The sequence below is a fragment of the Arachis ipaensis genome, chromosome B8 (assembly GCF_059453495.1).
Source record: "Arachis ipaensis isolate K30076 ecotype BB chromosome B8, ASM5945349v1, whole genome shotgun sequence".
NCBI lineage: Eukaryota > Viridiplantae > Streptophyta > Magnoliopsida > Fabales > Fabaceae > Arachis > Arachis ipaensis.
In genome coordinates this window covers 91,638,496-91,654,645 of record NC_142443.1, presented here as the reverse complement: position 1 = coordinate 91,654,645, position 16,150 = coordinate 91,638,496, and the positions used below count along the sequence as shown (strand labels likewise).

Genomic DNA, 16,150 nt, shown 5'->3' with positions numbered 1-16,150 from the left:
ATTAATTACTACAACATAAAATATTTCATTAAATTCACAAATTCACGAAATAAAATTTTTATAACCTCTTTCATTAATCAATAATCATTGTACAAGTTTGCTTCGTGATGCAAATAAAATGAGAAAAGAAAAAAAAATACTTATAGCACTTAAACTCTATCAACATTCCATATAAAAAATAAGTGTTTTGTTGTGAATTAGATCAACGATACATTGAACAATGAGGGAAAAGTGGATGTGGTGCATCTTCAACTTCAGCTAGCAAAACTGAGGATGTTTCCAGTAGAAGGATAGGCATGTTAGATGGCAATTTGTCTAGCAAAGTCTGGAGGACAACTCTGAGTTGTTTATGAGCCTGTAGGATTACAAAACCAAAACCAATCAAACTCAAGTAGCATTGAATCAGCCCCACAACATAAGTGAACACATGCGTATAAAATATAAATTTTGGGCAGGGAGATCATTTTCATTTAACATGCAAATAATTAAAATATGAACTTACAGTTTCCCACCAAACATCAAATTGTGGTAAATAGAGAATTGATGGTGTGGTTCTTCTAGCTTCACCAAATATGTATACCAATGCCTCCTCTGGTGTCTTAGCACTAGGATCTGACAGTAGAGATGGAAGTCCTAATGAATGTTCTTGTTAAGATATAGACAATCAAAAAAAGCATTCACTTATTAAGATATAGAGAATAACAAACCCAACCCTGCAAAGCAAATATATATTCTCCTCACTACAAATAAATCACAGGAATAAAAAAGTAATCATCATAAATAGATAACAGAGCTGGAAGGACAATTTCTCTATTATCAGTTTACTAAATATACTGATTTGAGCAGATTTTACTAAAGATACTGCACAGTTTAAGTATTTAACAACCACTTCTTAGCAAATAGCAAGACACTACAAATGTCATTACTTAAGAAAATCACAAGATAAAAAAGCTAGCAGAACAAACCTTACCAGAATTGACAACCACCAGTGACGGGTAGCGCGCGGTGAGGGTGAGCAAGAGAAGAACGAGACTAGAATGGCTGAAATGGAGTGAGGGAAAGCAGAATCAAGTAGAGATCTAAGTATTCTAATCCAAGATTCTTGCATATGAATTACCACAAGTCCATAAGTTATTCATTCGTATTATTGAACTTAATTAAACTAATTAAGTAGGTCTTACTGAAGTGATTTGCATAGAGCAGGAATAACAAGATCGGGATGGTTATCAGATAACCATAACTTGGAAGTGATGAAAAGTTCATCCCTGGAGTTTATGAGACCAAGTTTAAGGGCTTCAGCAATGGCTTCTCCCAGAGCCTGTTCGGAGCCATATATAGAAGCAGTGTCGAATTGCCTGTAACCGAGCTTGATGGCCTCCATTAATGCCAATTTATGGACGTCACCGTCATCAGTTTCGAAGGCAGCAGTTCCAAAGCCTATGACCAGCATGCTGAAGGATGATTGCAGGACAACATTTGGGATTGCTACTTGCGTTATTGAAGACATTTGGAATATGAAGATCGGAATTAATTAATTAATTAATAATAATAATCAGTTTGTTGATATATGGTGCTTGGAAATGAGAATTATATATATATATATATATAGCTGAAAGCCTACTACTTATTTTATTTATGCCCCATGCCTATCAGATAAGTAAGAAAGCCCGGATCCGGAGAAGCAGCTATTTCTGAAGCATCCTGGCACTGGCCCTGCTCTCTGGTGATGTTCGCCCATTCTGTGGCACCCACACAAAAAGAAAGATAGGCAAATAGCGTACAAAGAGGATCCGCCTCTCTAATTCACTTGGCAAAAGACTAAGGAATAATTGGCCTTAGCGATTCTTCACTCTGTGTTCATAGCTAACCAAGAGTGAGCTTATTCAAGCGGACGGAGATGCTTTTTGTACGGGATCTATTGGTTCAGAAAGAGAGCTACTAAAAGGTAAACGTTTTCCCCGATCCCAGATCAAGAACAAAGTCCTAAACAAAGTCTTTCATAGGATCTCCTTTCAATCCTAAGGGAGTCCTATGAAGTTGGAGAAGATTCTCCATTCTATAGGTATTCTCCTGCTGTTGGACTTTTAGTTCCGCAGGCCAGTTACTGTTTTCGTTGCCTTTTCTGTCAAAAGCCCATCCAAAGGCAGGCCATGCTATTCAATGCTCGAGAAGAAGGGCTCCTATCCCTCCCAAGGAAGGGCAGTAGCTTGATTACTTGACTGCCTGTTCCAATGTCACCTCGTTCTATCTATCTTCCATCCGTTACCTTGTTCCTGCAGGCGCCTATATGCGCGACTACATGGAAAAGAACTCAACGAGTGGAAGGTCTCGTTATATATATATATATATATATATATATATATATATATATATATATACACGGTGCAAGATCTATATATGTCTCTGCTTGTATCATCATTTGACAAGTTTATTAATTAGAATTAGGAAATGTATGCTTATTTTTTGCATGCTTAATTAAACAAATAAAAAGTTTCAAATAGTTAATTAAAAAGACTTGCAATCAGAAATCAGAAATAAATGCTCAAGAATTGACTCACATTAAACTTTGAAGCATGGAAAATGATGGTGGGAGGGCATATGCAATCATAAAAAATTTGAAATTCAATTTAAAAAATATTTAAAACTTAAATTCAACAAAAATTTACGATCAATGGGCTTTATATTTACTAAAATTAACAACTCACTATAATATTGGCTGAAATGAGCTGATATAGTAATGATTTTTTAATAATAATAACAATAATAAAGAAGATAGTATGAAATTATAGAGGGGAGGGGACTAGGGGAGTAACCTGAAGAAGCTTGAACAAATTCAGATCCTTTGAGTATATATTCTGCTCCTTCAGTGGGGTGTATTATGTCATTAAGCGCCAAGTCACACCATACATAACCGCTCTTATAGTTCCTAATAAACAAAATGCAATGCTTAATTACTATATATCATTTTTCCATATTTATGTTTGTTTTGCAACAGAAGAAGCCAAGACAAAGTGGTTTTCTTTTTTAGTTTAATTAATTACCTTTTACAAGACCATGAATATTGTAAGGGCATGGCACTGCCTCTCAGCGCTATGAGCCGCTCGAACACATCTTCGTTTCACCAAGTAAAAGTAATAAATAAATCAATCAATTAATCAATTAAAATTAATTAGAAAAATTCAACTATAAAAAAATTAAAACAGCATTCCAGCATTTACAACATCAAAGAGCATCACTTTCAATGAATGAACAAAAATTCAAACAGAAGCAGAAGCATTAAATTTTTACTTATCAAATTCCGTGTCTGAACTTTTTACCTATCAAATTCCATTAGTAACTGGCAAGACTAGATATCTCAACTTAATAACTGTAATTACTTGGCGCATAATCATTTTCTAAACCAAAAAAGGTTAAGCCAAATGCAAAGAATGAAAGGACAAAGTCTTTTCAAAATGCATGCCTCTTAGACCTTGGATTATTGGAGTGCATTTTCCATTTATATTTCTTGACTTATTATTAACTGTTCCTCGAGAGTAGTAAGAAACTAAGAATACAAAGTATGTGTTTTGATGTGCAGTTGAAATTTTGAATATCGTTGCTGTATTTTTAGTTTAAACTTTAAAGGAATATTCTATGTATCCGTCGTCGATGGAACTAACACATACTTCTCTACTATTATATTAGAATGGGTGTGAAGCTTATTCTACATAGACTTCATATCTAATTGAAGGAAAAAGATCTTTCAAAATCAAGAGATTAGTAAAATGATAAAACAAAAGTCATTCATTGAATTTGTAATTTTTATTATATGTAATTCCTACTACCTTGAAGACCTTAATGCCCACTTTTTTAATATATCAATCTTCTTAGTTTAAAAGAGCTTGTTACCGAATTCTATCTTGTTTAATAAGACAGTAAGACATTGTTAGATGTATTGTTGGATATATGTATCATCCTCACCTTTTGGAACTAAGACTTAGCTGTTATAAAAAACATGACACTTTCATGCAACAAGGAAGATCTCCAATTTATGGTGAAATTAGAATGAAAAAACGAAGAGTCTGCCAAAGTACCAACTAAGGAAGAAAAAAGCTATTTAATAAATAATTCTTCAAATTGGCAGTTAAAAAGAATCAACCTCTCCCAGACAAGAGTACAAGACAGTTCTCCAACTTCATGTTAAAGATTAAAAATAAGGCCTTGAAATTCAACTAAAGGAAATGGGTGTATTCAAAAATTACTATAATATGGTCACATTTTGCCATATGAGAATGGTGATTCTGTTATAACGGCAGAAGGTTTGACTTATTAGTTTTCTCTGCAAACCAATACATTGAAAGAAAGATGTACTTATCAGAAGCATTAAATTTTTACCTATTCAAACAGAAATTCAAGTAAATTTGAGTAGACTCCCTTGACAAGTTCTCCATTTTCATTTGTATACACAAGACGTTTCACACATAGAGAAACCTGGGTGAGTGAATGAAAGCATCATATCAAATATATCATATTACAGAGCAATTAAAGTATGAACAGAACAAAAGGGTATAACCCAAATTATGTATAGGTCTCCAAAATAGGACTCACAATTTTTTATGAGTCTCCAAGATCATCAAGAGCACTGCTAGCAATAGAATACAATCCGAGCTTGTGAGGCTTTCCATTCTTGTCAATGCCATCTGGAATCACGCCAATTGATTGTCCTTCTCTGTAAGGAACCTCTGATGAAATAATTAATTACAATTAGTTACAATCACTGAACCAGCAATAAACAAATAAAAAAGCACAGAAAGTTAATACTCTAGTTTATGAACTCCATCAACGATTTTGTCTTGATCATCTTAAAGTAAAATTCATTTTCGTTTCTATTTGCTGCTTTTTCCCTAAGCCTCTGCAAAAATAAGTTAATTTCCAGATACAGAAGACTCAGCAATTCAACTTATTAATTTACAACAACAACTTCATGCAAGGAAATAACATATGAGCTTGTGAATCAGTAGTTCAAACTTACTTTATTTTGAACTTTTGGCTTTTATTTTTGTTCTACATGCTTGAGCAGAAAAAATTAGATAAAAAGAAAACTCATGAAAAGAATCTCAAAAACATTGGGTTATTAACCTTCAATTCGTAACGACATCTCCATCTTTTATGAACTTCATCATCCGGTATTAGATTTCCAACATCGTTGAATTGTCGATCCTTCGAATCAAAATCTTTCCTTGCCCCATCGGAATCAATTTTAGGGTTCCTACCTCCTCAAATTAAACATCTCCTTTGATTTGACCTGCTAGATCACGAGTCAAAAAATTCATTAAGATCAATTAGCTATTCAACTCTCACGGAGCTAATTGGATTAAAACTTCTACAGATTTGAAGAGCGAATTAGTTCATTTTTACTAAACTCAGACTCTTCCGACTTGAAGAGATTTGAAGAATCAGCTACAACTATGAAAATCAAACCCTAGGAATTTGAAGAGAATCACCTATGATTTTAAATCTTACCTTACTGGAATGAGATTGAGTCTGCGATTGAATCATGCATGAGATCGACGAGGCAGAGCGAGAGATCGAGAGGAGGCAAAACCAAAAATTGAGGAGGCAGAACAAGATCGAGAACTGAGAGATTGAGGAGGCAAGCGAGATTGAGAAATTCAGAGCATTGAGAGTGAGCATGGATTCGATTTCAGAATAGTAAGAATTTTTTTATTTATGAAATTAGGAATAGGTAACAGTTTTTGTAAACTTTTTATAAAAATTAAACCCATTTACTAACATTTTATAAAAAAATGTTACTTAATATTTAGTTTTATTATAATTACTAACATTTTAATAAATGTTAAAAGATAAATGTTACTAAATGAGTGAAATGTAGTAGTGATTTATCATCTACAGGAAATGTCATTTTAACCAAGATGTTCACATCTTAAAAGTGTAAAAAAATTTGTTTTTGTTTTGAGCTGAAACTAGAAGTAAAATTCAAGTGCGTTATAAGTTATTTAAAGTAGCTCAGACACAAATAGGTAAACATTAATTGCAAAAATTGTTAATTTTCATAACATAAAATTACAGGAGTGGTATATACTGAGTTTATAGAAATCAGAATACAAAATAAAAATTAGAATGCTATTTGTTATGCATGTATAGTAGAAGAAAAAGAAAATTAAAGCAGAAAATTTAGGAATCATTATTAGTATTATTGTCGCATATTCACAAAATACTGCATGTAATACACAACTTTAAATATTTGCATTATCTATGTGGCCTTGAGTTTTTAATATTTAACAAAGTGCCACGACAGTTCTAAGGCTCATAATATAGTATATATACATTGAAAGAAGTAATAATACTAGAAGCTCAATGAAGGAATAAAAGCTCAAAGTCGCATAAAAGCGGAATTACAAAGCACGAACCGTTCACATACAATAACCAAATGCGTAAGCACGATAAGAACAGAACATGGAAATATACAACCTTGCATAAACCTTACATATATATATATATAGTCATGAGGAACTAGTCTCAGTTCGCAGAGTTTAGACCGACTAGCTAACAACAGATATAACAGAGTTTTGAAGTTTAAAACAGCAACATTGTAACACCCTACCACACAAAGCTTTACGCTTAAGTCGTAAAACATAGGTGGTATGGTATTACGACTTCTAGAATAAAAAAAAAAAAATATATATATATATATATATATATATATATATATACGTATTATAATTGAAAGAATATAACATACGAGGAGCCTTGCAGGATAGGTAAAGCAAAATCGTAAAATTAAAAGCGCAAGGCTCAGGAATAACAATTACTTGCGTACGAAGGGAAATAAAGATACTTATAGATACTAAAAACAGAGTGCTAAGGATACAAAAAAATCAAGCTCCGAGCTCAACTTACGAAGCTAAGGCTGACCGGAGAATATCATACATACATACATATAAAACCCGAGTTCCGAAATATATAAAAGAAACCCTAATTCTCCATAAATCCTCTATGAGGTGCAAAAGTAAAACAAGTTTATAAGGAGAGTTCTTTACATATATATATATATATATATGTATATATATATATGTATATATATATATATATATATATATATGTATATATATATATATATATATATGTATATATATATAGAACAAAATATAATATCCCAAAAGACCCACTTCACTGCAAGAACTCCGGATGCCTAGTGAGGTGTCTCTCAACATGCATCTGAAAAACACAAATATCCGTATGAAATGAGAACCGGAGGTTCTTTGCATGGTAATGGTGCCGCATACATAAGATATAAGGTCCCAGAAATGTCAGAGGCAATCCTAGAACTCCGACACTCAAAGACTTAAAACGAAAACCATAAACAGGGGCGGTTCTCTAAGGTTCCTAAACTTAACCGAACTCTAACCAAAACCCTCAATCCTCCGCCTTACTCCAATCCTCCAACTCCGGTGGAACCACACAGACAAACAAACAAACAAGGCAAACATAAGTAGAATACAATTACAATAGATAGAAAATTTAGCAAGTAAGCATAATAATCACATATGTAGGCCCAATTAATGCATAATCGAACAAAGCACATATATGCATATAATGTATGTCTATCTTACTGGATGTGAGCTCACGTGTCGATTAAATCGCTAGAACCCGATACATCCGGTAGCTAACCCGGATATGGTCTCTAGGTTGCGCATCCCTAGGAGGAACTTTAACGAATGAGAGTGCCTTTCCACCTTCTCTTGGAGGTATCACAAAGGAGAGTGCCTTTCCACATTGAAGGAGTGTGCCTTTCCACCTTGCAACCAGAGAAGAATGTGGGGAAAACAATACGAAGGAGAGTACATTTCCATCTTTCCCACATCCACGTCACGACAAGAGAGGGAATCCTCCATCCTCAACTTGCCATTCGATAAAATTTTTCAAGTTAACACGCAAGCGGGATGACACCCAAACCTTTCCATCTCCGCCATTCTGGCCACACTCAGTCATCGCCAATCTCATTGATGACAAATCATCTTATGCTAGTTTTACAAGTATTTTTCATTAGTTTCATTAGGTTTTATGCACTTTCTTGCACAATAAGTAAGTAATTGGAGTGGATTTTCATGATTACCTTGAATCAATCAAACATCAATTATTTTACACAAAATCATAGGTTTTATGCTAGAATTAATTGGTTTTATAAATGATGTAAAGATCCAGTGATTTTGGTGGGACTTTGATTAGTTGTTTGGTTGTTTGTAGGTGAAGAAATGATGAAAAAAAGGGAAAGAAGAGTTTTGGAGCACGCTTTGGACCTTAGGCCACGCTTTTAAAAGCGTGGCCCATGACATTAAAGCGTGGCGTTCACAAAGGAACCAAACTCGTGCAACAATCATCAAGGCATAGTGTTCAAAGAAGAGAACACTACGTTGCCTTTCTTTCACTTTTTCTTGACTCTTGGAACCAAGGAAGCAAGGCACAGCAAGGCTCACAAAAGCCAGCGCTCAAACAAAGAAACGTAGCGCTCAACCAAGGGAAGCAAAGCGCACACCAAACATGCATTGGCCAAGGCTCAAAGATGCACCAAGCATGGGCCAAGGAGTAGCGTTCAAATATGTGAATGCTACGTTCACTTCTTTCACCTATGTCGTGGAGCTTGGCTTAGAAACAAGTGAGCAAAGCCCAAGCGCTCAAAGAAGGCAACGTAGCGTTCTCTAGAGGCAACATTTTCGTGCTTCAAGCATTGGGAGGAAGAATCACCAAGACGAAACATTGGAAAAAGGCAACGTAGAGCTCCCTTTCTTCACCTTTTCCGTGCCATAAAGCCAAGGAAAGCAAGCAATCAAGTGTAGCGTTCACAATTTGAACGTAGCGTTCAAAGAGTGAACGCTATGGACAAGGAGCTATGGGCAAGGAGGCTTGGCACATGACAAGGCTAAGTGAACGTAGCATTCACAAGACCAAACGGAGCGCTCCCCTGGGAGCTGACCCATGCCTCAAACCCAACTTGAACCAAAGCCAACCGGACCCATGTTTCTTCAAATCCAAAAATCAACCCACTCCAAACTTTGAAGACCAAAATAGAAAGTGTATAAATAGGGTTAAGTTTGATTTGTAAAAGGACCTTTTGCTCATTTTTAGTTTTTCACTTTTAAATTTTCATTTTAAATTTGGTAATTGGGATTAGATCTAATTTGCTTTCTGTTTTCATTTTCTTTCTTCTGCAACTTTTACTTTCTGTTTTGGGTTTTGACTTGAGATTGAAGAACTCCATTGAATTTCTTGATCTGAGAATCATCTTTGCTTTTCCTTTATATAGTTCTGAGAATTGGAGAATTGGATCTGAATTTCCTTTGTTGTTTTCATTTTTATTTCTTCTGCAATTTCTTTTCTGATTGGTCAAGGAAGTAATTGAGATCTAGATCTACTTTCTGATCTCATTACTCTTCTTCGATCTTCAATTTCTCTTTTAGAATTTCATAATTGAACTACGTTTTCTTGCTGTTTGTTTCTTCAAGCAATTTTCCATTTTTGTTTTGCTACTGAGCTGAATCTCTTCATCTCATAGCTCTCTGATTTACTTTAGCTTGCATTTTCTAGTTAAATTCTGAATCCCAGTACCCAAATCCTTTTGTTCTTTAAGCAATTTACATTTCTTAGCAATTTAGATTCAGCAATTTACATTTCTTGCACTTTAAGTTTCGGTAATTTACTTTTCTTGCAATTTAAGTTTCAGCTCTTTTACTTTCTTGCACTTTATGTTTCTGTAATTTACTTTCCCTGCACTTTAAGATTTAGCTAATTTTCATTCTGCACCTTTTATTTTCTTGCAATTTAGCTTCTGTTAATCAAAATCACTCAAATCATCAAATATTCGCTTAACTAAATTCATCACCTAACTAAAATTGCTCAATCCATCAATCCCTATGGGATCGACCTCACTCTTGTGAGTTATTACTACTTGATGCGACCCGGTACACTTGCTGGTGAGTTTGTGTGGAATCACTTTTTTCCCTCATCAAGTTTTTGGCGCCGTTGCCGGGGATTGATTTAGATCGACAATGATTAAGTGGGTGAGAAGTTTAAATTAAGCATTTTCTTTATTTTTGTTCTATGCTTTAAGTTGATAGCAAGGTGTTTGAGTTATTGCCTCACTAAGAAATTCTCATCTGTGACATGAATTTCAATTTTCATTAGTGATGTGTTTCACAAAATTCAAATGGAGTTCAACTCATCTTATAATCAAACAGATTTTATGGGATATTACCCACCATCACCAATCTCTAATGGTGGCTGGGAATATCACCAAGAAATTACAGATCTTGAGTACTCCAATTCATGAAGATATGCTTCAGAACCACAAGATGAGCAAGAGAATCATATGGGATATTTCCTACCACCACAAAATGATTTAAGTCATTATTCTAATGGTGGTGGGGAGTGTCACCAAGAATTGAAAGAGTATGAACACCTTCTAGAGCCACAAGATGACTCGTACTGTTATAACAACCACTCACATTGTGACTGGGAGGGGCATAATCAAAGGGATCTTGATGATCCATATTTTGTTCATCAAGAGACATCTTCACTGGAGTGCACTTTCAATAAATCCATGCAAGATTGTCCCCCAATACCACAAGATGATCCATACTGTGATGACTTCCACAATTCTTCAAGTTGTTATTGGGAGGATCAAAATCAGAGAGCATTCAATATGTCATACTCCATTAATCAAGAGCCATTATCACTTGAGAAAACCTTCAACTCATTTATGCAAAATTGCCCAACCTCACCTCCCAATTCTTCACTTGAAAACTTTCCATCAATTGATTTTGTCTCAACACAAAGTTTCCTCCAAGATCCATACAACTCATCTCACCAACCACAAGATTCATTTCACTACACAGAAGACTCATTTCAGCATTCACAAAATTCATTCCACAACTCACCAGATTCATTCCATACCACTCAAAATAACCTCACCACAACACATCCATATCCACAAAATTTCTCTCAATCTTCATCTTTTGAGCTAGCAATTGAGGATCCCCTTAAAAAATCCAAAGAATTATTGGAAAAGAAAGAACAATCCTGGAGAGAACAAGAAATTCTCCTCCAAAAGATGGAGGAGCACTTGGAGAAAATCAGGAAACACTTAGAACTGTTAAGCAAGGAAGATGAAGAACAATTGGTGGATGTGAAGGAGAAAGTGGAAAGGCAAGATGAAGAGGTCCCTGTGTCAAGCAAACTTTCAATGAAGAATGAGGTGGTGGAGGTATTTGAACCTGAAGCTACATACTCACAGAAGCCACTTGAGATGACAAAAGAATATGAAAACTCACAACCTCCACAAACTTTCCTGAACCAAAAATTCTCAACACTTGAATCTGTGATTGAAAGATATGAAAAGGAGATGAAGAAATCTTGGAAAGATCAACAAATCTCCTCCATGAAAGTGCTATTAAGTCAAATGTTGAATGCAAAGGAGGAAGTGGAAGGACAAGATAGTGTGGAAGTCAATCAAGAAAATTCACACTCAAGTGAAGCAGAGAGCTACAAAGATGAAGGGCTCATTGAACCATCAATTCAAAAGGCTCTTGATGAAGAAAACATTCCAATAATCACATAGCAACCAAGTCTTAAATCCAAAGAAGTGAAGGCAACTAACAAGAGCACCAATCCTACCCCTGATCCAGCAAGCAAGCTCAATCAAGCCATTAACAAAAGGAAGCTTGTTGAGGAGAGACCAAGACAGGGGGCTATAGCTGAATCTTCTCCCCCCTTGAAGTCATTCCTTTTAAAAAACTGGAAGAACAGGAAGAAAGTAAAGAAAAACATGTCAAGCTAATGACACTAAAAGAGCGCTTGTTAGGAGGCAACCCAACCTTAGGTAACATTTCATTCCTTTGCTTTGTGCATTTTCTCTATCTGTTTTGTTTAAATTTCAATAAATTGGCATATGATTACATCCTAAGTTTGGTGTTGCCCTGCAACAATTTGTTTTCAAATCTTTTTGGATGATTGCATCAAAAATGAAAGTGTCACACTAAGATTCTAAGTTTGGTGTGCCACTTAATTCTCTATGCAATTCATTAAGCAACACCACTTGTCTGCATAATCATAATGCCCTTTGCAGTGTTATCTTTCTTTTAGTTAGACAATTTTAGTTTTTTCTGTGTTTTAGTCATTTCCTTGTTTTTAATACTTTCTTTTATTAACTATTTTTGTTAATACATCACCAAGAGAGCCTTGTTCATGACAGATTCTTGACTTGGTGATTGTACTTAACATATAACAGTTTCATTTGCTTAGTTTTAATTCAAATAAATTGACATATGATTGCATTCTAAATTGGGTGTTGCTATGCAACAAAATTTGGTTCCAATCCTTACTAGATACTTGCATCAATTCCAAGTGAAAGTGTCACACTAAGTGTGGTGTGCCACCTATCTTTTATGCTATGTATCGTGCAGACCCCCCTTATATTTGCAATCACAATGTCTCTGTCTCTTGTGCCTTGATTGTTATCCTTAAGTTTGCTTGCTTAAAACACATGTACTGCTAACATTTCATTGTGTAAGACATTCATGATCCATCTTAGCCCCATAGCCATTGTTCTAATTGTTGATTGAGGATGAGTAATAATTTTGAGTTTGGCAAGGGAAAGGGAAGAATAAAAGGAAAATGACAACAACAAGAAAGATAGACCACAAGGTGGTAATGCTCCTTTCTCCTCCTAATTACTTCCAGCACTGTAAATTGCATGAGTGTCTTCATTTTTTCTGTATACATGTGTGGTATGAATAAGCATAGCCTGAATCTTGATTTGTAACATGTTGCTGTGACATTATGACTACCAACTTGAGTTTTGTGATTCAAAAGTAATAAAGTATCATGGTCATAAACAAACAGGGTCATTAAAGAAGAATTTAGCATGTGCATACAGGTATTGGAAGGCTAGTATGGTTAACTGTTGCTCAATTGCATTAGATCTTATTTAATTGAAGTTTTCATCTAGACCATTTTATGAAATCTTTTGAAATCATGAAAACCTTGAAGAAGCAATTGCAAATTAAGGCAAGAAAAGAAAAAGGAAAAGAATGAGAAAGCTGAAGGCTCTGAGTACCAATGAAAATTCCATTGTTAAGTACTTGTGGTGTTTATGTATCAAGCAAAAAGCTTGAAAACAAAACACTTAGAGTCAAGGCTAGGCTCAAGTGCAAAAGCACTCCCTCAAAGCTCAAGGTTCTGAGCTTCAATGATTAGAGAGTCAAGAAAAGAAACAAATGAGCTTAATGAAGTCCTCTAATTCAATGCTTGTGGTGCTTATGTATCAAGTGGTAATACTTGAAAACAAAGCATTTAAAATCGTAGCTTTGTTATCAACTCATGGGGTAAAACACCCAAAAGGAGAAGCTAATAAGAAAATCAAAAGCTTGTTTCAAGGAAGAAACATCAGGAAAAGATTTCATAAAATGAGCTAGATAGAAGCATCAATCATTTACATTTCTTTTGTGATTGTAGCATGCGTAGAAAACTAGCCTACCATGAACATTGAGTTGCTATTCTTCTTACCTTGGATTGTCAATCTTTATTACATGATTCTTTTCTTACATGGGGACAAGCAAGGTTTAAGTTTGGTGTTGTGATGACATGTCATCATGTCATATTTTTCTATACTTTTTCATACAAGAAATTGACAATTAGTGCTTAAATATTACATTCTTTTGTACTTAAATGGTATATTTCTTTGATTTTTTGATTTTATAGTCTTTGTAGGAAATAAGAAGAAAAAGAAGCAAAAAAAAAAAAAAGCACAAAATAAGCCAAAAAGAGAAAAGAAAAATTTTGGGGCACGCTTTGAAGTTTGAGCACACTTTAGAACCTTAAGCCACTTTTAAAAGCGTGGCCCATGACCATAAAGCCTTAGCATATGCATTAATGCTTATCCATGCATCAATAATTAATAACCATACTATTTCATTATCATGAATTATCATGCATTAATGATTATGTATGCATGCATTTAATTATTTATGCAATGCATGAACGCATTAGTATTATTAATTAACGCCAATGAATGCATGCATTATTAAATCTGCCAAGGCGTTAATAAAAGGCATACATTATTAAAGCCAATTGGCCAAAGAACACATCAAGCTTTAACGCTAATACATTAGCATTTAATAAAACCAATGAAAGCATGAATGAACCCTTTATTAGTAATGTCCAATTGGCAAATCAAGCTAAGTAATTAGCATTACTAATAAAGCCAATAAAAGTTGGGCAGCAAGCGTTCAAAGTGAGCGTTACGCTCACTAAATTAAACTTTTTCGGGCATAATTGCCAAGGAAGCAAGGCTAGGCAAGGAAGACACGAACGTAGCGCTCAACAAACCATGCACCAGGGATGTTCACTTAAGTGAACGTGAAGTTCACTCAATGAACGCTAGTTAACCTATATTCACATCTCAATTCAGTCACATTTCATACACCTTCATGGATTCTGAACTTCCTCAACCACAATTCATTTACTTTCATCTTCTTTCACTAGTTAACCCTTACTTCGTGACTTAAAACCTTAATAATAAATTTGAATAAGAGTTTTCAGTTGTTTGGAAAATCAGAAGAATGTTTAATAGTTTAAAAATAGCGAATTTCCATCAAAGCAATAGTTTCGGAGGTTTACAGGCTTACCAGGAAGGTCAAACGGTGAAATACGGAGTTTTTGTGCAAAACTGGGTAGTGTGTGCTCCCATAGGTGCTGTGCGTGCGCACACAGTAGAATGACCTTCCCAACCTGTGTATACGCACCCTTGTGTGCGTAAACACACCCCAAATCACACTTCCTGGTCTGTGCGCACACACACACCAGAATTTCTGGTTTTCTGCACTTTGGAAAATTTCAGTTTTCTGCACTTAATTTCTGACGTCTATAACTTTCTCAAATTTTGATTTCCACAAACGTTATACCATTTAAAAGCCCTTGAAATTATCTTTAATTTGAAATAGGTTTCATTCAAATCCAAAATCTGAGGCTCAAGTTATGGATTGCTGAAGTTCATTAAAAATCAAGTTTTATCCAAAAAGTTCAAAATCTCTATTTTCTAAATCCTCATTTTCAAATCCAAGTTCCTCAACCTAAATCAACCCAAATTCCATATAAAATCCTTCCATACCCTTTTTACCCTTTCTCAACATATAATATCCAATTCTATCAATTTTAACACAGTAACTTCATAATCAAACATCATTTATGCATAATTCAACAATATATCATTATCATCACTCATACAAGTATCATCCTCATAATTCAATATCATCATACATAATCACACTTCTTATTATGAATACTTACCATCTCTAATTCTAAACACAAATCTCTAATTCTGAATCATGCATATCATACAACTTAACCTAGGGCCATCTAGCCTAAGTTTTCATGAAATATTATATATTACATACGAGAAACCAAAACCATACCTTGGTCAATTCCTCGTAAAGCCTGAAACATTATAAATTGTCACTATTCCACAAAATCCAAGCTTCTAAAGTCACACCAGATAGGTCTCTAGCTCCCCAAAGTCTAATATCGAGTCTCTAACACCACTAATTTGTTTCCAAAATACACAATTCACACTAATTTCACAAAATAACACAAAAATTACCATAGAGTTTACTAATTAGATAACTTGACAATGATTAAACATTCCTCACCTTATTAACGGAAGATCGAAGCAAGACCTAGCACATTCTCAAGGTCAATATGGTCCTAAACATAGTGGTGTTGAGGGCTCACAAACTTGGCGTGCCACGCCTCTAGTATCAAGTGGCACGCCCATTGATTCTTTGACTTGGCGTGCCACGCCTCAAGTATCAAGTGGCACGCCCATAATGGTGCTTCCTCCATTCTCCTCTGCTCAGTTGTACTGGCGTGCCACGCCCATTGTGGATGATAGGGTTGGCGTGCCATGCCCAGCTTGGCATGTCACGCCTCTTGCAAGTCTTTAAAGATCCTTCTCTAGCCAGCATGCTTGGCGTGCCACGCCCAAAGTAAAGCTTGGAGTCCCTTCTTTGGAAAAGATAACTGGCGTGCCACGCCGGGCCTAGGCATGCCACGCCCATTGTGATTCACCTCCTTGGCGTGCCACACCCATTGTAAACTT

At 35.1% G+C, this 16,150-nt stretch overlaps 1 protein-coding gene across 1 annotated transcript; it reads right to left on the bottom strand.

The window, feature by feature from the left end:
* Positions 1–202: 202 nt before the first annotated feature.
* On the bottom strand, positions 203–1,381 carry LOC107612123 (ATPase family AAA domain-containing protein At1g05910-like). Its single transcript, XM_088496015.1, has 4 exons — positions 1,182–1,381; positions 971–1,041; positions 503–612; positions 203–355 (listed from the first exon to the last, which is right to left on the bottom strand). Exons 1-4 carry the CDS (start codon positions 1,379–1,381, stop codon positions 203–205), a joined length of 534 nt encoding a protein of 177 aa, XP_088352141.1.
* Between the last annotated feature and the right edge of the window lie 14,769 nt (positions 1,382–16,150).